A 23,317-nucleotide genomic window follows, 5' to 3' on the forward strand; every position below is an offset into this window, starting at 1 on the left:
GTGTCGTTATTCATTCGTCGTATTCATTAAAAGAACGCTGACGTTTAGTGGTTGCAAGGACTGTCTAGTGTGGTTTTTTTCTCTATAAATTGTAACAGAAATATTTCTATACGTATGGAAATATATCTCTGTTACTTCTAAACCTAGTAAATCCAAATTCAGTCGATATAAACTAACGCTCTTTTGGTATTAGTATATCGGTATACGGCTGTGCGCTCGACGGACCTGACGACTGACACAGTCTCAGTCTATTAATTTTAATCTCGGTCACCACCACACACCTAAAGGCGTACATTTCGACCCAGAACTCGCGGGCGTATGAAACTTTTTCCCTTCCATCATCATATATAAATACGCTAATATTGGTGTGTTACACAAATATTCGGTCGAGTGGTAAATATTTAAGGCTAAAAACAGTAGAGTATTTGAATAGTAGTGAACCTAAACTTTTGGAAAACGGAGAAATAACATTTGCGACAACCGATTATGAAAATCATACCATCCCGTTTTTCATGTGTGAACCCCTAGTTTTTTTTAACGACAGTTAACAACGACAACAATAGTAAAATTAGCGTTCTGCTGACTGAACGTGTTTTCGTTTATTTAACGATTTTGTAAGCGACGCAATCGTGCGCTGTTTCCAAAAAACAATCGGAACAGAGTGAATCGTAACGGTCCGCTTCCCAGAAATCGGACTCAGCTGTGGGTGTACAAAGACGGAGTGTAGCTGCCCTTTAGAACTAAGGATAGTAAAGCATTCTGTATTCGTAGGGCACCACAAGATTTGTAATTTTTATTTAGTATTGCCAAAAACATTTATTTTTCATGTTTAATTTCCTACCAATACCAGACAACCCCTGTGCATGCTAAGATTATAGTCACCTGCGGGAGTACAACTTCAAGCTTTTTGTGTACATATCAGAATTAACCCCCCGATTTGGTTGAAATAGACCCCACGACCAAACGGTCATGAGATGACCTGAGCTGTTGTGGCTTTTGACGCGCAAACGATGATCGAACCAATAAGAAAAATTAATTTCTGATCGCTGTCACCTAAACAAGCTCATCAACCAACACGGCGTTAATTCGTTCAAAATGTAGTAGCAGCAGCAGCAGCAGCAGCAGCAGCTGTGCCCTGCGATTGCTGGCGGTTCAGCATTCACAGCAAACAATTGTATACGTCGTAACAGAACAAAGGTATTTGCAAGGATCATATAGTATTTGTAAATAGATATATATAAGAGTGGGTTGCAGACTCGTCTAATGGACCTGCGCAGGGGCTGGCCTTGAATACACGATTTGCGAACATGAGACCTAGTCAGCAAAACGTGTGTCAATCCAGTAAAGCGGCATAGTGCGCCCCACAATCGTCTTCATCGAAGGTGTGAATAAGAGCACCGCCTCCAGAACTTCACCGATTTTGCCGTGAAGGACAAAGGCCCAGTGTTAGCGGTCGTCGTCGTCGTCCCACTGTCAGTGGGTCGCATTGGGTTACAGTACTGCATATGAAATGTGAAATACCACAGGGGCCCCGAAGTTGCTTGGCGCGCCCTTGAGATACACAGGCGCTTTGTCACCGCTACTATAGCGAGCTTGTGTGAATCTCACACGATGTGGTAATGTTTGCAAAATGCAGGAAATCGAACTTCGGGTACTTTAGCCCAGTCCACCCGGTTATGGCCGACATCCGAAATTCAGGCTGCGTTTTAAACTCGTACAAGGGTACCTGCGGAAACAACACAATTCGACGACCGTTTAGGGAAATCACAATAGAAAATTGCGACATGGACGTGTCAACGATAGGCGTCAGTTAACGAAACTCGCCTATAGTAAAAGCTACCCGGCTATTCACTATAACGTGTCTTGGAAGAAAGTTATTATTTATCGGTTTTGCTGCTTAGCGGCATTTGTATGAGCCTGCAGCGGTTGTCGCGCGTGCAGAATAAGCGATGACATACCGATTGATTATAGGTCGTCGAACACACTCCCGTTTCAGGATTGCAGGTTTCCATAAGCAAACGTGAAAATGTGAGATCAATTTCTGCCTTCACTTGAAACTGCGTCACATTTATTGACTCGTCTACAAGACTTCCTCTCGTGCATTTAAACCAGTCGACCCTACGACTGTTTTCAGCCAGCTCTTGAATGTGCTGTCTAACTCTGAAAATGTGTTTTATACAATCATTCGAAGTGAATTAACTTAATTTGTTCTTTGGTCTTTGGCCTTTCTAGTCCATGTCGAGTACATTGACTAACTCGGCGTAATTGAACTGTAAAAATTGCCATCTTAGATAAATTTGAGGAAATTATTTCCGACAGAATCCGAAATTACTAACCCCGCGATAGTGCCCATCGTGACTGGCTGAATCCGAACAGGTTCTTGATTTTTGCAGTTAAGCAGGAAGTAAAAAAATGTCATGTTTGATTGCAGTCGATTTAGCACAATGGCGACGTAGGCACCCTTGAAGATATTGCTTTTAATGACGTCGTACGGAAACGAGACTAGTGCAGCAACCTAAAATGATTAACATATCGCCAGTTAAAGTTAACTTCAGTGCACTCTTTGAGATCCAACAAAACCTGATATTACATGTTTTTTTCAGTAATACATATTTCCACACTGACGAACACTGTCCGTTTAGGACAGCATTCCCGAAACGGAAAAAATGGCCTGTGATAGCTTAGGCATAGCGATGTCTCTCCACAGAATTCTATCACAACTAGTTAGTCTATTAATCTATTACACAGTTCCTCAGTTTCCTTATCTATTCCCACTGTTCCTCTTTACTGTTTACCGAACGGGCTCGGATTGAACGGCAGGGAAAAAGAGCTTGACTCTTGTCTGACTGTAGATGTCAACACGCTATCGATTAAATTTTTTACTTAACAGTCATTCCTAGAAAAAGCAGTTATTTGTCTTTCAGGACACGCGCAAAAAAAATTATGTGAATTTGCAAGTGGGTGTATGATCTAGAATGGAAAATTCAAATCGAACACCTTTTGACACTCTTAAAAGAAAAAAATTCTCGGAATGAACCTTCAACCACCTTGAAAAGCATCCTGTACGTGGGGTCGACAAAAGCCATACGTAGATGTGACAAATTTGCCCTCATAACAAACGAGAGCCTATCATGCCTGCTCATTGTGCTTGGACATTGTTGTATGCGGCTCTTTAGGTTATCAGCCACTTTAAGGGACCGTTTAAGGCGTTTCCGTATCAACATGAGGTTAGGTCCCGTCGCACTCTTTGGGGTCGTAAAGCTCCGAGTTGTAATCGTTTCTGTCTTTTTACCACGCGCAAATATAGCAAAATAAAGGATAATGCCCATCACCACGACCAGCACAATGCCGATGCATACATAAAGGTTGGTAGACTTCTTTTGTGTGACACTGAAATAAAGGATTAAGATAACATAGTGGTTGTCAAATACTTACAAATAACTTCTTTGTTACTTTATTAATTACTTCATTCGTTTATTTTTTGCAACGATACTTACTCAGCCTAAACGCTTATTAGCCTTAACTTACGAAGTTTTTCGGGGTTTAGCAGCCGTGTCAGACGAGACGACCTCCGGCGGAGTTTCAGGAAGTGGCCCTGGGTCCTGTGATCCTTGGTCAGTTGAAAGAAACCTTGTAGACGTCCTTTCTCTATAGAGAAAACAACAAAAAAGTATCAATGCAGTATTCATATACAAGCTAGCTAATATTCTATATATAGAGAACAGCCACGCCGCAAAGGATGCAGTAGCGATTATTGCACGTGAGTTTGATGATCGAAGCTGAATCGGCGAGACCGCCCGGCAACAACTTACGTTCCTCCTACTCCAGGAGCTTGATCTGGAGCGCCTGGCGCCGCAGCTGGGGCTTCCTCTTCTGATGGTGCTGGCGAAGACGCCTTTTTGCTGGTCCTTTATGTAAACAGAAATACACGCAAGACAGCAAATTACAATTTCATCGAATTTCAAATTGACAATGAAAAGCACCGATGCTGCGACCAAGTGGTGAGGCTTCTAAGTTGAGAAGATGTCGGTCGACTAGGAGTAATCAACCGAAACTACCGGCAGATTGCAAATGGCACCCGATCCTCCCAGTGAGCTTCCCCAGTAATGCTTTTTCCGTAAATCTTTCAAGTGTTGATAATCTTACATCACAGCCCACCCATCAGCATACGACTTTGTAGCCTTGAGAAATAATGTTAGTGGTAGATCTGGTCATTTAATAGGCTCATTTAAATTTGTCGCGTGTGGGTTTTCTATTGACGCGGAAAGAACAGACACTGCTGAATACTAGCTTCATTGGAAAGCACATGTTTGATTTGAAGGTAGAATGTCTTCTAGAATATCATGCGACCCTTTTCTCAGTTTTCACGAGATTTTCAAGCGGATTCTACAGTAAGACGCAAACCCATTCAGCTATGAACTCGACACGGAGATGGATTATGTTTTTCTGGCTGAGTATGGAAGTACCTGACACGTTGCGCTCTGTCCCTCTATCTTGTACCATATTTTTCCGGAACAGAGAAAAAATTTGGGGCCATTTATAAAACCGTTCCTTTTGGCGATTCAAATATCGACCCGAAATGAAAATTCTGCCCTGGAATCCCTTCTAATGATATTTTTATGAGGTGGTAGTTTCACTCGAGGGCTTATTTCTGAAAACAGACTGAACATTTTTCAGAAGGTAACGTCAAAGATTAGCGCAGAAGCCCCTAAAAATTTATAAAACAAAATTCAGCTTTTATAGTAAATGCAGATCTTCAAAACAAACACAAAAAGGGCTCTTCACAATGAAATTCATAAATGGTTTCTAATTTAAAGAAGTTGGAATGAACGAGAACACTAAAATACCTTTATAACTGTTCTTGCAAACCGCCATTGTCCATCTTTGGCAGAAATATACAGTCGATTAATCATTTTTCCAACTGTCCACCACAATACAACCCATGCGTTACAAAACCAGAAGTATTACAGCGGCTTATCGTTTGTTATTATTAAACAAAGGCTATTACGAAAAAGCTCACCGATGTATACTATCCGGCCTATTATAGTGCAGTATGGACTAAGGTTTCTATTAGAAAAAGTCGTCTAGAAGGTTCCTCTAGGTTCTGGGGGCTTCGATAGCTTTGTTTGTCTCAGCTGACAGTAGTGGGTATCTTTCCGTTCCAGTTTTGACAGATAAACCAAAATACGACGAGATATTGCACACGCCATATATAATATATACACATATATATTTAATAGGTGGTAACTAGCAAGCAATTTTTTCTGTACCCATCCGATATCGGTCTGTGTTGTGTGAATCATGCCGCGTTCGCAAGGCTCGAATAGCTTGTTATTAAATGAGTCCTTTGATATATACGCGTGTTCCGGCTACTGTGCGTATATCTACTATAGGAGGAAGGAGGGGGTCCGACGATATGGCTAAAAGTCGCTTTTCACGGTTACTTACGGGCGAACGCTCGGTTTAGGCTTTAGGCCCCGCTCACTCTTAGCAGGCACCCGTGACGAAGACACGGTATCCGCTTTCCTTTCAGTGCCAACTTTCTCAAACTTAGTTTTTTTGTGGTCTTTCGCTTTCTTCTTGCCAATCTTGCTAAAAATCAAAGACGATACAACAACACGAACAAGATGAATAAGACACTCGTTAGTGCAAATTATTTAGACATAGCCGTTGGATGACAAACCAGTCATACGGGTCCGGCTACAATTAGATAAGATCAAAACAGGAGCCTGATAGCATCAAAGGAAGAGAATTGCCCTCGGGGACGGTGTGGCGGTACCGTGGCTTAACCCATGAAACATCGTTTAAAGCTCAGATTGGCCACCCCAGCTTGATTCCGCAAGTTCTGAGCAATACATTATTCATGTGTTAACCTCCTTTTGACCTACTACGTAGAGGCGCTGCTTGCGCCATGCTTGGGACTAATTTTCAAAAACCATTAAGCAATCAGGCGAACGGCCGGATCAACCAGCTTTATCCGATTTATGCTCTACACAACTGTCCACTTCTTTACAAGCAATTATTTACAAATGCATTGTGTCGTTTGAGATTCGTCCGACGGGCCATATGGACCAATAAAGACTGTTTCGTAACCGCTAAGAAACCGATAGCAAGGAAACACTCCTGATTTTCGGAAATGGCAAAAGGCAAAATGCTCGAACCAGTCGATTCCAAAAGAGATTCAATACAGCATATCAAGGGTACTACTACACATATGTGGCTTTGAGTGTAATTTACCAAAACATTTTTGGCTTGTCTCCAATGGGAGCCTAACTACGAAATTTTTTTCACTGCAGCTAACTTCATGTGCATAGTTATATATATTTAATACGTGTCGTGATGATATATATATATATATATATTATCACGATACATTAGGTTCCCAGAGGATCGAACGCTCGAATAAAACGGGAGTCTAAGGACCGACCCTTTGCGAATTCCTTGGTGAGTGAAAAGACACTCACGTGACAAAACTAATACGAATGGCAAATTGAGCCCATTGCTGCTTGCCCTAGTCGAGTAGGGTGTGTGCAATGTCTCGTCGGTGAGATGTCTCAAGTTGAGAAACCATGTCAGGTAATCTGCTGGAATCACTTATCTTGCCTACCCTTCATTAGCCTAAATAATAACTTCAGTTACACATATCCACACATACCCGAATTTTCCCTCTGCTGCATGCTAACTTCTGATTGTCTTCACCGGCGCGTCCATACTGCATTATATTGATCAGGTCGATAGTCATCGATACTAGTTAGATAGATAAATTTACTTAAATGGGTACCGCACGTGCAGAGCGGCTCGTCGCAATAGTACAGGCCATTGACCGGCATATTACTATTAGTATTTCCTGTCGGGTACTACTCAGGCATACCGTAGGGCATTGAATAAAACGAACAATAAAAACGCTTCGCGAAATTGTGATACTCACCGAATTAATGGATTTCTCTTATAGCTAGTCAGCTGACACTTACAAATGCTTACCCTAGATGTTTTTGGCGTCTTGAAATGCTTCAACCTCCACATAGCCATTTTCAGGTTCAAATCCTCGCACTCAGTTGTAGATCACACAAAAAACATTCACAAAAGAGATTCACCCTGGCCATTCTAATGCGAATCGGCGCCCAGAAATACAAAATCTCGTAGATCGATAGTTCTAACTGTGTAGGGACCACCCACTGGCCCTTCGAAGTAAAAAAACTTCCAACCATCAACAGTCGATTTTTCAGCCTGCGTCGTTTGCTGCACTTAGTTTGACAGTCTCGAAACCCATTGTGGTTCAGATAGAATATTAACAATCGGAACCGAAAGCACTCACCACAAGGTCATTTCACTCGGTTGTCTTTTCATTTGATCTAATAAGAACCTGTCGTCTTGGTTCTAAATCAACGAAATATATAAAATAATATTACGGAAATCGTTGGCTGCAATTTTCCGGCAACAAAATGATAACAAATTCTATAAAAATCGTTGCGAAACTCGGCAGCATTGATAAGTCCTGAACTTTTCATCGTTTGTTGAAATGTAGGACAACCTGTAAGCTATTCGACATTTGTGAATTCTTCTCGGATTTCTCAAAAATTACCAAAGATAATCGTAGAATCTTTGCTGCGCATATACAGGATGAATAAAATCGCTCTCTAAAAAAAACTAAGCAACCTAAAGCCAAAATAAGGACAGAGGAAAAATTGAAACGTCAAGCTCTTGAAACGCACTCAATATACTCGCGCCAGTCGTTTTATAACAATTTGAATTTTAAGCTCTTTTAAACGCAATAGCAAGTCCGTGTTACGTTGTATACTAACTAATATAAAGACTAAACAAAGACGCTTTACAGGCAGTAGCCTTGAGGCTATCTAAAATCAGACAGCAACAGAATTGATAAAAGGGCGATTTCCCAGAAAATAAATACTATTGAGTAACACTCAACAGCGATCCTGTAAAACTACAGATTGCGTCACGTTGGGGAACGAAAGTCTGTGCTGGCGAGGACTGCACTACCCTCAGAGTTTGTTGTTCTGAGAAGGTGCCCGGCCGTGCTAGGTTTTCATGTACAATATTCGAATGTTTTATATGATTACATAGATTTTATATGGCCGACTTTCAAAGGCTTCTCCAATGCCCCACCTGGTAATCTGCTGAGTGAACAAGAGTCGTTGCAAACATCGTTTGCTAATAGAAACAAAAACGAATCACTTACTTCGCGGTGATTATCGAGGAGCTTGACATGCTGATCTCCAAAGTGGCCGGAGGTGAAGCATCCGACCATTTTCTAAAATTAGTATGGATTAGGAAACCTTGTATTAGCAAAAAATTCATGGGGTAAGTGGGACTCATATGAGTCGGGAGCTCACAGCCATTTAAACCAGGTGGTTACAGGTTTGCACAAGAGGGCACTACTTCGTTTTGTTGACATGTCAGAAGAAACTATAAGGCTTCTATTCAGATGAAACTGTAAAGTCCAAGAGTCCCCCGAAGTAATGAACTTCTATAGAATAGTATTTATAGTATGATATCTTTACTGGCGAACGTGTTCCGAAGCTAACCAATTGAGAAGTTTATGCCAGACCACTTAGCATTAAGGCTTTGGACAACACAGAAACATTAGTGTTCCATTCTACGCTCGCTGACAACGGATGCTTGACGAACCATGCACCTTAGTAGAGGAGCCACATGACTTGCAACATAATAAGGTAGACAACGGCTAACTTACTACTTTTTCTGTCAGCTGACCAAACTGAAAATGCTAATTTTCAATGGAGCAAGAGACACTGATACCTGGATTCCACTATTTAAAAGCAAAGGTCGAACACTCCATTTCTTCGTCTACTCTTGAACACCAGGACATGTTTCTAAGACTTTTTGTTACTTCAATCCAGTTACCTCAGAACGCACCCGATACACAGAAATTTGATAGCAAATACGAATTCTAAATTCGTGTGCTACAGTTCTCCCGGATATTTTGATAGGCTGTCCATTTCGTAGGCGTATGAAACAATCGCACGAACGTGTTTTACGAAATTTGCGTGCCAACTCCTAGCGGATCCTTCCGATACGTGGACGATCAAGGTAAAAACTTCTTTGAGCAAATTTAGAATTCACCAGCTTTGCCTCAATCTCGGCGTTAGAGGTTTCTGTAATGTTACGACAAGCTTACGAAGTTTCATGGAGACTGAAAGACGTTTGGTTAATACTCACTTGAGTGGAACTCTTTCCAAGAGCTCCAATTGCCACCAGTTGCCGCTTGCACAAGCCCTATTATCACCGCCTATGTTCCTAGATATTAATAGTTATAACGCGCACTCATGTACAATCTGCCGTTTGCTTACCCAACTTTAGTTTGTCTTGTTTCGGTAATAAGAATATCCGAATCATCCTCTTTATAAGACCAAAGTTTCCCATCCATTATTCGCTTCTTAATGACGTAGACTGGCTCACTCTATAGAGAAACATGATGGCGTCGTCTGCTAGTCAACCATTAGATAGCGACGATGTTTTGTTTACCGACACTGGCGATTTCGAATGTCTGCTCTGTGGTCCGCGCCCTTGAAACAGCTTATGAGCTGAACTAGCTGCCTTCGGTTGCCAAAAGCTGATCTTTTTCCACTCAGCTGTTTCTTTTACGACAGGCCTTGGCATCGCCGATTTTTAGCAGTGCGACAAGGACCTCTCAGCTCAAGCTTGCAGCAAGGAAATTCAGTAACGTACATTCACATCATCAAAGTATGCATGATAATTGGAAGACTGCCATGTCTAAGTGCACAAAAGGTTAGACAGCTCGGGCCAGAATTTGAGTTTTGGGTTATGCACCACGAGTTAACAGCTGTCGAGCGAATTCGTTCAAGTAAAATTAAGGCCTTTTTCACCAGAAATACCGTACTTTTTGGAAGCCGCAGTGTTCGCCTTTTATGAAGCAGTTGTAGGGTACTACATCTAAAAATTCCTCGCCTCGCTTAGCAACTGGAACTACACATTCACAATCCTACATACGAAGCATCTTGCCATCTTATGAACTCCCGTCCTGAATAGGCTAAACATTGATTCCTATCCAACGTCTCCATTGCAGTTTGCACATAGCCAATATTAATTGTGTCCACCACCTAAAATAACACCTTCAGTTTACTGCTGTGAGCTCCCTCTGCACGCGTAAATTGATAGATGTTATACGATTCAACTACAATAGAACTGAAATGAAGTAATCGACAGCGAGAAAAAGATGAAAGTATACGGGTTTCATACTTACATGTGTCGTCGTTTCCTCGCGGTGTTCTTTACCCGACTCTTTTTTTTCGTATCTTTTTTCTTGGTGTTGACATAAATCACGTCACTGAGGCAATATCAGTATATCAACAAAATGATGGTACAGTTTGTTAGTGTACGCTAAGGGTTGGATAATAGGACGAATTAGCTCATCAATTGGTCACGATTGGATTTTGTCGTGTATTTTTTTACCTTAGTGAATCTTGCAGAAATCACGTTCGACAATAAGGACAAGCATTACTCAGTAAGAGCAGCATCGATCGTACGTAAGGAAAGTTTCCGGCAAAACAATTTACGTTCCGCAAATCCAGTTCGCCTTATAGCATTAAGATTGCGTTAAATTGGCTTGATCAGAAACTGAACATTATGTTCTTGATCGATTTCTAAATTAACAGTAACCATTCAACAATGCATTGAAGATTCGGTCCTCGACCGCTAAAATCGTAGAGAGTATCAACGTTATCAACAAACAGTAAGGACGTCATTTTTTTTGGTCTTCATTGTTTTCTCTTTTTTTTTTCTCTCAAATAAGGTCAACGAGCACATGCTACACGTCGTTTGGCATTCACATTTTCTTCGATAGGTTGCAAGATGACAAAATCCCACAAAGCCTGTAAAATGTTGAACATATATTCTTCTTGTGGTTTTCTTAAAATTCGGGAGGATGAGAGGGCGCTGTAACCATCCAAAATTAATAAGTCCTGTTATTTGTTTGTACTGTCACATTGTTGACGAAAACTGACGAACATTGTATCTCATTTTATTCAAGCACATCGAGCACAAACTTTGTTCGTTACAAAAGATTCATTACAAATTTTTGAAACACGAATAGATAGATATTCAATTTAGCACTGAGACGTTCATGAGAAAAAACGAAATACTGCCGATGCAAGCATCGATCCAGAAGTGAGCCCGTTATTTAACTTAATGCCATTTCTGACCGGGGATGCATCTATTAATGGCCCAGAAATGATACGTAGTAGGAGGCCCAGTAATGAGTCCGTGTTAAGACTTGTTCGCCCGTGTACCAACGAATGAACAGACTATTAAATTAAATATAAAAAAAATTATTTTTTTTTTTTACACACTAAGTACTGAAGACGTCCTAGTGAAACCATTAAAAAATAAAGAATGAGATCACTACCAGCCCACAGTTAAAACATCAACAAAACTACTAATGAACTATGTTGCAGTATTGATAAGTTCTTATCAAGAACGTCGTGGATTCATTCGGCTCAATGGTGGAGATAGCTCATTACTTCACAAGCCTGAGCCTATCATAGACCTAGTTAAGACCAAGTTACAATTTCTTTTATACGTCTCATCCGGTCCAATATAGTAGAAATCCACGTAGATATTCGACTTAATTGTCTTCAGGAAATAGTACTGCTAATATCAGTGGGGTTGGAGACATAGAAAGAAAAGTACGTTTACAGAAGTGATAGCCTTTCGGGCCTACTTATGCCCTACTTAATGCCTTTTTTTAGGTAGATAGATAGGTATTCTTTTTAAGCGAAACTTACTTCGGCTGCCTAAAAATAAACTCACAGACAGTGAAGGATATAGTTAAGCTATGCTTAACTATATCCTTCACTGTCCGTCCCACATAATGCCACAGCAATCTGATCAATAAATTTGAGGAAATAAATTTGCCGCTCCTTCAAAGCCATTATGTTTAAGTTTGAGGCCAATGGCATGAAAAGGGTGATTTTATTAGGATTTTGTGTTTTATATATTCTCTCTCAGACCCTCACGCCACACAAAGTTATAGGTTATAATTAGCCCTTCAATATACAAGCAAACTTGTGGTTTCGCATCTGTGACTCAAAGGCGATCTACAAAGTAGCTTCATTTGTCTCACGTTAAATTGAATTCTAGTTGCATTAACTATGTGTCGTTTTCATCCCCACTGGCTATAGCCGAAGGCCCATCGAATTTTACAGGTTTGGCGGAACGACTTTTCCGAGATGCAAAGTTTGATGTATCAAACCTGTTTACTAGGTAAATTTCCGTCCCTCACCATCAATACAGTAGAAAACTACATCGAAAATTGTATAACGTGCAGTATGTACCGCAGATGGCAAATCAATTATGGTTACCACATCTTCTACAAATCTGCTGAATTTTCAAGTGATCCATTTTGTTCTTTATCATATCGGCCACATCATGGCCTTGTGGCTATGCTCCTCCATAATGTGCGGCTTGATACTGGTAGCAGTTTTTCTATCGATGAGATATTAAAATGCTTCTGGGCTATATCTCTTTAAATGTTATTGAAAATAATTGTATTTTTACTTATTATGCTATTTCGTGTATTACTGACCTAAGATGAGGTGCGCATTTTAAGGATCACTATTGGCTTTCACTAAACCTTCGGCACAGAGAATATGATCACCTTAATGTTACATAAAACGAGCCGAGCTTCCTCGAAAACTCATATGCCAAGCTTTGCTCAAACAGTATGAAATCAATACCCGAAGACAAACTACAAGCATTGCCCCCACATTTAGGTCACAAAAAAAAACCTATTTGCCATGAATTCCGCAGAACACTACATGAGAGCAACATCATGATATATCAATAGGTCATATCTCATCGGTTTTTTTAGCATTAAGTGTAAGAGTTCGGATTTGAACGACTTCGGTCAACAAGAGAAAACATGAGTTGAGATGTACTATGCCCGTTTTAACCACTGAAGACAGTAGACAGGTCGTTATATTCAAACTGAAGCTGACGCAGCAAGGTGCGGTCTCGATGCGCCTTGTTGTCCCTTTTATACAACCGTCTTCAGAATTAATACTGCTGTATTAACGACGTAATTAAGATCCTTAAATCTCCTGATATACATATTTCGCGCTTAGTACCTGCTGTGGTGTCGGAAAACGTTTTCCGTAAAACCTAGCCAGATTTCCTCCATACTAAGCTAAAAAATTTCTGTTCAAAACGTTTGTTAAGGGTAAATTTATTCTTTTAAATACTTTTGAAGCATCCTTTCTTGTACTAACAATACGTCAAATCGAATGGTATTGATAATAATCGATGCACCGATACAAGCTATCCTTGCAGATAACAAGATCTCATGAAAGAGATGCGGTTGATATCCTAACGTTATTCTGACGATTTCAGAATGTTAAGAAGAAGAATGGATACTGGGCTTGATGTACGGTTTTGACATCCGTTTAGCATAATGTCTGATCCCAAGCTTCTTTAGTCTATTTCCTATTCTTCAGTCTTGAACAACCGTCTGCAAACTAACTAATGGACAGTGGACGAATGGCCCATCGAAGAATGAAAAACACTGCGAGGTTGATACGATTATCTGCAAAGGTTTCGGGTCTGTACAATCAGGACGTCAGCAAATCTGTAAATACTTAGGGTCGTATCAATATAGACGATGTCAAATGTGGGCATTCATTGTTACTTGAAGTAGCTTAGCAATGCGAAGATCATACAACGGCATTATCTAATATTTAATAAGAAAACGTGCACTGGGGATAGTGGATTAGTAACTACGTACGAATCTCGTCTGCCGTGCCTGCTTTCGTCTCTTCTCCGGCTCTTTCTTCCTTTTGCTGTGCTAGGCGCTTTGCTTGTATTGCCCGGAGTTTTGCTTGTGTTTAGTTTGCTCGCCCTGGTTGATTTTTTCGTAGCGTTATTCGTATCGGATGACTTGTCCCCGGAAGGTCTACTTCTTCGCGACCTTTCAGATTCTTTCGCGGACTCTTTCGAGTACTCTTTCAAGGATTCTTTCGAGGATTCTTTTGAGGATTCTTTCGAGGATTCTTTCGAGGATTCCTTCGAGGATTCCTTCGAGGACTCCTTCGAGGACTCCTTCGAGGACTCCTTCGAGGACTCCTTCGAGGACTCCTTCGAGGACTCTTTCGCGGATTCTGAATTTATTTCCGAAGGTGGCTCTGCACTAGATTTTCTGCGAAGTCAATTAGTCAGCTATATTAAAATGGAGATTTTTGATATCATAGGGCGGCAAATGCATATTGGCGCTGAGAAAATACGCTTATTTTTGATTTTGTTTCTTTTTTTTGAAGCTAAAAGGCATGATGTGTAACTAACGTATGCATTTAGACGGAGAAATGTCAAAAACAGAGCTCAGACTTTTTTGAAAAAGCAACGTTTTTGAAACAGCCTTCAAAGAAGTTATGGCCTGCACTTCATTTAACTTGTGTCTTCATATACCTAAAACGAAGTGTACTTTGATTTTTTTAATTTACTACTGCACAAGTTACTGAAACCCCCGTTTGTTGCCTGGCGAATTCTAACTAAATTATTAGGGCGTGAGTAATCCACTTAAAAGCATTTTTTATATCCGGTTTGGAGCAATGTATCGAAGCACTGAAGGGGTTGGTAAGCAACAACGTTTTCGCTACTTCACCTTCGAACGCTTTTATTACGAAATCAGGGGCAATTAAAATTCACTGACAACGCTTTTGACACATATTACAATTTCATTTACCAAATTCTGCTTAACGGAGTGACTTCATATGGGGGGGGGGGGGGGTAGTCAGCTTGCAGAACACCTCTTCATTTAAACTACATTGAAAAACAATCTTTAGCCAAATAAGGATTAGAGCTGCTAGGGCCAACCTTTCTTGTGAATCCTCCCGAACATATTGGTAATTTATGAGGGCGTGCTTCATGTCTGGACTACTCCCGTTGAATTTGAAAAAATGGCGCAATTGACAGAAAAATGAGACTGTATTATACTTCTGTTATTGTTATAGACAAGCCATCCAATTTAATTACTGTTAAGTCCAATTCCAATTCGATTAATATTAAGACAGTCTACCCCATTCCTCCTCTGCATCGCATAACCGGTGTCCGCAAGTAAACCACGAACAAATGTTAACATCTCAAACCGAAATTACGTTTAACAGTTAATACTGTTATAACCTGACAGTGGGTTACTACTGCCAATTAGATATATTAGATAATTAGCCATTTGTAACCTTTATTTTGGAGCCGGTTACCTAGATGCACTCGCCGCTTCGTATAGTATTTTACGGAAATGTTTTCTGATGCTCGTGGACAGAGGAGTTACGCTAAACCCATCGATCGATCGATCACGGTAGCGTGGACATATTCGAACGGGGAGAGCAATGGAAAAACCGAACCGGAAGCAAGAGTCGCAACGGACGCATAACATACGCTAAATTTCAAATTATCCGCGTACGATTTATAGCCTGTGACAGGCGGCTAATGTAGGCAGTTGCGCTGTATGTTACCATACAAACTCGCTAGATGATAAGGTACTTACCTTGAAGCTTCGCTTGTTTTACTCATATTGCTCCACGCACTCACACACACACACACACAAAATCACTTAGTTCAAGATAAACACACCATGGGCCTGCCGCTCTCCGTACAATCCCATAGGCCGAAGTCCGTCTAAGTATACAAACGAACGACAGTTTCGGTTCGCCTCGTTATTCTTCGAAATTGGTCGCTAGGAACAAGGCTGCCGCAAGGCTGTACTGGCTAACAGTAGAGCATACGTCGTTCGAGATCCGCGCTGCAGCAGTGTCTGAATGCTACGAGCGCCGTTGCGACTGTGTAATTACGAACTTCCAAGCACACTCATCCAATTCATTAAAGTAATATGCAAAAGTACGGAAAACTCGAAGCCTTTGCTGCTTACCAGAAACATTGATTAAAACAGTAAAACACATCGCTAATGGCGGGCAGAAAATGATATCTCGTATGCGTTTGATGTGCGAACAGCTCTATAACGATGACTAGGAAATCGTGTTCCTCTGAATACTAACAAGTATCTTACGTTCTTCAATATTAAGGGCGTGTGATACAATGACCTGTATGAGAAACCGACTTTGCAAGTGGTTTGATAAGTGACAACCTTAGACGTTACGGTAGCGTGTTCGCCTACTAGATTTGGGCATATATCGCGGTCAGCATTCAAAAGTGGAAGTCAATACACTTTGCCTTGTGCTTATGGGCGCCAGCCGCTTAAAGCGATGTTTAACTAGGGCAGGACCGGAAACAAAATTACATAAGTGCCTTAACAGAAAAGTCCCAGGATCGAGCATATTTGTCAAAGTACTCCCTTTGCCGCAGCGGTAACTAATTAATAGAGTAGAGATAATAACTTTAGAAATATAGATTCGTGGTTGCTGGGCTTTGTTCAAGTTGTTTTTTCAGTACTTTATTATATTGTTTATTATTATTTTATTTTTTTTTATTATTGCATTATACTATATGTTATAAAGTACTTCTATGTAAATGCTATATGTAAACCCATATAAATTTCAAGTCTGAGACTTACTTAGGTTTTGCAGGATCCTTCACGTTTTCTTTTGCTTTTTTCCCCTTCTTCGGCAATATTTTATCTGCTTTTTTCCCTTTTTGTGGCTCCAAGGGCTTCCTAAACGAAGGAGTAAACATGGACAATAAAGCTGCTGCTCCTCTGAAAAGTTATTACGTAGATAAATAAAAGAAAAAAATGAATATCGGGAATAAGGCTATTAGATCGTCTTACCTTTTTATATTCTGTACCGTTGGCTGCACAAAAACTTGCTCCCTAAAAAACACGTTAAAGAACAATATTTTAGAGTTTACGGTCCTTTCTAAATCTTCTCTGTCCACATCAACTTATCTACACATCTGTAGGTGACATTACGAAACGAAGATATTACTACATTCGTTGAGAATGATTGCGGAAACTTTCCTTTGGAAGATGATCCTCTGCCAATGGTTACTGTCTGAGTAGAGGGCCAGCCATCGTTACCTGTAACATGGCCTTCTATAGGGGAACAACAATTTCGTTTATACATGTTGTCGTGGTGATTTTGGACCAGCGTTTGGAGCATGAAACGTACTTTTCATTAAAACGAATTTCTATAATTAGCGCACTTTTAGTGGAAGGAACCATCTAAAGTCTTTTTTAGAGCCTTAAACCTAATTTCTTTAGAATTTAGGTAAAGGCAGCGAAAAGACGCAATGGTTTTTTTTGTGATTAATCTAATCAAACATGTAGGACTATACTACACCGTATGATCGTTTGCTAAGTGAAGCATTGACTAGATGGAGTGCTCAGAACTTACTGGTACACTTTAAGGACTTCGGATGGCAGATCTTCAAGCGTTCCTTTAGCCAGTATGGCCGTTGGCATCTCTGGTCTGAAACGGAATCAATAAAGACTAATCATATTAATGAGGGTATCGTTTATTTGCAGTGTGGTAATTTGACCTCCATCTACTTGAATCGGCTTCTATTTTGAATCCAGGAAAACTGTCTATTATATGCAGTCCACGAAGCACTAAATATAGTACGGGCCGAGAAGCGCTTGGCGCAAAAGAAAATAGTTAAAAGCTTGTTACTAGGAAATGGCGAGATCGTAAATGGGTAACGCGTTCAAATGGCGCACGTGGAGAGGTTTGTTGAACTCTACCGAGGCCTTTCCTAAATACTTATTGCACAAGATGTTTTTTTTCATTGATTAAAGAACAAAAAGTCACATATCTTGAAATAGCTCTATAGATAGATAATGTTTAGATAGATCTTTCATTTTATCTCTAGTTTAAATATAATTTTAGTACATCTAAGTTATTAGGAGTATGCGTTCATTGGTTATGGGTTATATGCCTAAAACACAGTAGTGGTACTTACTCCTTTGGGGTATCCTGCGTCTTTAAGGATGCGCCTAGACTAGGTGGCTTTTTAGCATCTGGCACTTTTTTTGCTACTGGTGGTGCTTTTTTCTTTCCTTTCGCCGCTGCCTTTTTTGGTGCTGGGACTTTTTTCAGATCCGATGACTTTTTAACGTCCGGTGTCTTTTTTGGTGCTGGGGCTTTTATCGGATCCGATGACCTTTTAACGTCCGGTGCCTTTTTAGCTCCATTTACCTTTTTAAGCTCAAAGATTTTTTTAGGTTCGGGTGTCTTTTTAGCTTCTGGCACATTTTTCAGCGATGCTAACTTTTCTGCTGCTTGTTGTTTTTTGGGTTGGGGTGTTAATGGTTTCTCCGAATGCTTCCTTGGTGGCGATCGTTTTTCTGGCGGTGGAAAAAGGCTGACAAGTTGATTTGGTGGTGGGCTTACCATGGGGCCCATTTTCACTCGCAGATACGGGCTTGGTGCTAGTCGGAGAGCTGGGGCAGGACTTGGGCTGGGTAGTGCTGGTAATGCAGCAGGCAAAGTGGCTGATGATGTTTCGGGACTCGGAACCGTGTAGGAGCTGGTGGACACCTAGAATTGAAGTGGTACCTAGATTTTTACATATAATTGAATGTAGTAAATAAATGTTACAGCGACCGTGTTCGATTTTAGTTGGGTCATGGTTATTTGACGACAAATCATTAACATTCAATAATAAAGGCAAATAGACGTCTGGAAGTAAATTCAATTTCTAAAAATTTTACCTTTTTAGGTATTGGCGGCCGCAGAGGTTCTCTTTTCCAATAAGATCGTGGGTGCTGAAAGTCTAATGGTTTAGGCTTTTTCGGTAGGGTCATTCCTTTAGACAACCTAAAAACAGGTCAATTCAGGATCAAAATAAGCATCTAAATAGGTAAAGTAAACCCACACTGAAGCTAGTATGTGCGCTTGACGTCCGCGTACGTGACATGCCTTTCTTATCTATTTATAAAGGTAATATTACCAAAAGTGGAAAGCAACGTGCCTCGAGTATTTGACTGAGACACAGAACAAAACATGTCAAATCTATACATTTTCTATTAAAGAAAAAAAAGTTACTTCAACCAGAAGACCTCTAGGGCATTTAATGATTTGGTATCCAATGTAATATATAATAAAATACTCACTCCGCTGGAGGCAATTCCGTCTCATAATATTCACGCTCATAATCAAATATGTCGCTCTGACTTGATTCATCGCTATCGTCGTCCACGTTAATTGTGTCAATCCTATGAACCAAAAATTATGTATAAACTAGAAATAGTTACGAAATCAATCAATCAATCTGCTAATGCGATCGTTTAATTGCATCCACGCTTCAACTACATATACGTGAAGACAAGAGGTTTTCACGAGTTGTGTCTCTATGCCTAGCTCATTTTTCAGGCTATATTGTAATGTTCGCTTGAACATAAATTTTTCATTATATTTTGCTTCAGATTATAGTTTTTTTTTAATATGGGCTCGCTATTTTCGAGGGCTGGCTAAGACACGGGTCGACCCTATAATTTGTGCTTCCAAACAGAGGATTATGTCTATTGTTTTAAGAGAAGCCTGAAAGCGGCTTAGCTTTGTAGCTTACACAACTTATATAACATATGGAAACATTGGTGTGTGGTTCTGTTTCCTATCTTGAGACGCCGCTGCTGATACGTAATCCTATTTAGTAGTCAACGACAGTCTTGTCTCAGGTGATAATTGAACGGTCAACGCAAAAAAACTCATGCTTTTGGGCTAGAGATTACGACACACATTCATGTCCAGTTGACATGATAACTGGCTCGATCAATGGCTAATGCAAATACATGCAGCGTCTTACGCCAATAACTTTACCTGGCATAACTGTATATACATACTCTAGTATATTAGATAAGCGGAAATACTCACAGAACTACCTCGGAGTATTTGTTAGGTGGTGAAATTTCAAGATCAACCTCGTCTAATTGGCCGAGGTAAACAATCGACGCTGGAAGAAATCTGGAAAAATGAAATGATTAAGTCCGTATGAAGCTAGCTGAATTTTTAAAAAAATAGAGTATCTTGCTCTGCATTGAAGTGTGTCATTATGCTGAAGCCTTACGTCGGAATAGATGAACACTTTTAAAGATACAAATCAGGAACAACCTCCACCAATGTCATCGAATGCGGCTAGATAATGCATTGATTATGTAATGATATTCATCACAGTCATACGTACAATAAACTGGCATGAGGAAAAAAAATTTCAAAGTTTCAATTGTCAAGACCTCGAACGCTATATTCAGCGCAAAAATGGTATCTGCTTTCTACCGAAGGAACGATAATGATAAGGAGCAAATCACCTACTCAAAATCTGCCGCAGTAGTTAGTTCGGCGGAAAGGCTCTGCGTTAATTCTGATGACTGAATAGTCCTGAAAAAGACGAGACAATAGTTACAATATGATAGCGTCAAATAAACATTTTCGCGATCGAAAAAGGAACAACTCAGGACTCAGGTACGAACATGATAGTGAACTTTGTTTGTGACCTTTAGAAACGCCTATTGAAACAACACGTATTTGTGCTGCAATCTACATCGCTTTAATTGTGTGTGACAAATACTAATTTAACCTTATTCTCTAGCACAGCATATGCACTATTTTTGCGACTTACAGTAGATACAAGGTCATGTACGAATGCTCTTATGATGTTTACAAACTATTAATGAGTATCATTATTACTGCTATCAACGGGGGATTGGACATGTCAGCGGTTCGCCCGTTAAGCCAGGTACATTTCGATGAGTTACTTTGAAATGATAATTCTGATCATACTTAGAATGGCTCGTTGTATAGCTAAATTATTGGCACTCGTCTTTTCGTTTACAGTTCCCATGTACCTGATAGGATCAGAAGGTCCAACTTCTTTATTCGAACGTGGAGCCTTTGGGTTTCTTGTGGATCTATCATTAGTATACACTTGGTCCACTCACCTATACGTTGACATGTCAATGCCCCGGAATCAACGCCCGCGAAAGAACACGTTATTGATTATTATGTTCAACTCAACGTGACGCTATATCGGAACGGATAAACAGAAGCTGTAATAGTTTCGAGGAAATATTCCTACAACACAGTGCATTTAGGCTGCAAACTGCAACGCTATCATTGTTGAACAAGCGGATCTCCCCTCATTGCTAAGTATTTTTTCCCTGTTCGGTTCCTCCGTCGAAGGACAAGGGCTATCACGTTCCGTGATTTTAACATCGAGCACCATGTCAGTCAGCAACAGGTAGTAATCTTCCAGGTTATTAACCAAATCGTTTGGTAGCTCTCAGCAAGCGCTTGTGGTTACATAAACGCACGAATGAACACGTCATTGGATGTAGCGTCGTTTTACAGTTCTTTATTTTTTGTTGTTTCAACGTTAATGAGCCAGGTAGCATTCAATCCTACAGCTGATACACAATTAAGTCTTCCCGCAGCAAAGCTAACAAAGAAACTGAGTAAGTACTGCCGGGACTAGAAACTTTGGAAATAACCACGCTACGGTTGTTATTATAGCACCGATTTCGTTGGGAGTACACAGCAGCCGATAAGTAAATATATTCGTCCGGTAATTTCTTAACAGTGCAAAATACGGTTAATGAAACAAACATATCAGCCGACATATAGGATTTTCAGCGTAGATGACGAAACAATCGACTAGATATCTTCTACGACAATCGGTAGAGAATGCGCAGGAGATACGCTCGGCGGTTCTTCAAGCTGTGGTATTGAATAGGTCATATTTACAAAGTAGCACCCTTACTTTGAACGCTGACAGGATATAAGCTTAAGAAACAGGCACAAAACGCTCACAGGTAGCAACTGGAGAACTTGGAGGTAATCATGGCGTCCAACTAACGCCTGCCATTATTACCAGGTGACCTAGTGTTGCCAATTCACAAGCATGTAGTCCCGGTTCACATTCTTGCCTGTTAGCAAATCAAACATTTTAGTTTCTCATTTAAGCTCACTGACCCTGTAGTAGTGCAACGCTGACCCGTTTGCCTACCAAGCTCGAGAACACGTGAACACGGCGATTTTGGTTAAGATTTGGGTGTAGACGCACATCGTTTCGCGTTAGGAGCCAATCGCCTGTCTAACGGTTGCAATACCGAAGGTAAAACTCAGAAAGATTTATTTTAAAATCAGCTTACCAAGAAGTTCTGCTTCTCCCTCAGTATGTACACCACTATACATTCTATCAGTAAAATATTGTACGTAGATGTTCATCGCATCGCAGTAGATATTAAACATTTCAGAAGATCGGTGTTTCAGGCTCTCCAGATCTCGTTCAAAATAATCTCATCATTGATGTTCCGCATGATCTTACTTCAGATCACCAGGATCCTTGTTAGAGACGTGTCTTAGATATTGATTGCTGTTCAGATAAAGTAAGCAAATAAGGTTTCCCTTCGTACTTGACTGCTGAGATATAGCCCCCTGCTACCGAGTATTGAAAAGGCGTCTCGTATGCAGGTGTTCTTTGCAGATGAGCTTTTCAAAATCAATCTTTATAAAAATTGTCTCATCTAATTTCATTGTGTTCCTTCCTAATATTCACCGTAGACAAATCTATAACCTGTCCTTACAATCCCGCTTTCTGAAGATATAATCGCATCGCTGTTGATAAATTATCATGTTCACTTTGACTACACATGGTCGTTATCACGAATACGTCTACCTCAGCTTCAGGTTGTTTCGCGGGCTCATCACTTATACACTGTTATCCATTTCGCACAAATAGAGATCCTCTGGAGCTTCCCTTGCGGAAAATGAATGCCTTACTTCACCACGAATAATGCTTTCTTCTTTACCTTTTTCAACTTTAACATTTTCCCCTGTTTACTTGATTTCTACAACCAGTTGAACGAATATATCCGCGAACGTAGTGACGCTATCATATATAGAATTGTGCTTAGAGTCTTAGAACGCGCTTTTGTTGCTTGTCACCATGGTGGACTCTATGATATATATGCTATATTTTGTCATTTCATGAATCACGATTGTTTGTCCTAGGGCGTTTGCATTTCTGAACTTACTCAGAGTCTTCAGTGAACTGACTTCCTTCATCGGAGTCGGTCTCGGACTCCGGGTCGGATTCCGATTCGGAATCTGACTCTTCGTCCTCATGAGTCTCCTGATCTTTTTCCATCGTATTCAAGAGGTCAACCGGATAGCAGCCCGATAAAACCGCTTCGTTATCTACAAGGGTTGAAATAGGCGCTCGGAAGAGCTTCTTGACAGGGCTCGTCGCATTGGTCGACTTTAAGAAGCAATAGGACTAACGTTGACCCGTCAACGGCCGGATATTCTGACTTGGAAACAACGTCACGTGATAGCGGGATTCTATAATCAAGCGTTGGAGTAGTGAGTCCACCAGCAGCTTGAAT

The 23,317-nt window shown here is 40.4% G+C and overlaps 1 protein-coding gene across 9 annotated transcripts; it reads right to left on the minus strand.

Moving 5' to 3' along the window:
• Positions 1-568: 568 nt before the first annotated feature.
• LOC111249978 (uncharacterized) lies at positions 569-23,317 on the minus strand. Of its 9 annotated transcripts, none has more exons than XM_022804489.2 (20): positions 22,967-23,305; positions 20,247-20,312; positions 19,809-19,898; positions 19,049-19,150; positions 18,647-18,752; positions 17,896-18,473; positions 17,331-17,405; positions 16,766-16,807; positions 16,553-16,651; positions 14,860-14,919; positions 13,775-14,185; positions 10,241-10,324; positions 8,198-8,269; positions 5,449-5,592; positions 3,813-3,908; positions 3,529-3,648; positions 3,048-3,390; positions 2,337-2,515; positions 1,959-2,160; positions 569-1,726 (listed from the first exon to the last, which is right to left on the minus strand). In XM_022804489.2, exons 1-20 carry the CDS (start codon positions 23,077-23,079, stop codon positions 1,583-1,585), a joined length of 3,126 nt encoding a protein of 1,041 aa, XP_022660224.1. In that variant the 5' UTR covers positions 23,080-23,305; the 3' UTR covers positions 569-1,582. The 9 variants fall into 9 exon arrangements, with proteins under 9 accessions (XP_022660224.1, XP_086842497.1, XP_022660225.1 ...); XM_086986371.1 differs by having other exon boundaries at positions 20,873-23,305; XM_022804490.2 differs by lacking the exon at positions 16,766-16,807 and having other exon boundaries at positions 16,553-16,693; positions 22,967-23,306.

Source organism: Varroa destructor, unplaced genomic scaffold (genome assembly GCF_002443255.2).
Source record: "Varroa destructor unplaced genomic scaffold, Vdes_3.0 BEIS01000004.1, whole genome shotgun sequence".
NCBI classification, from domain to species: Eukaryota; Metazoa; Arthropoda; class Arachnida; order Mesostigmata; family Varroidae; genus Varroa; species Varroa destructor.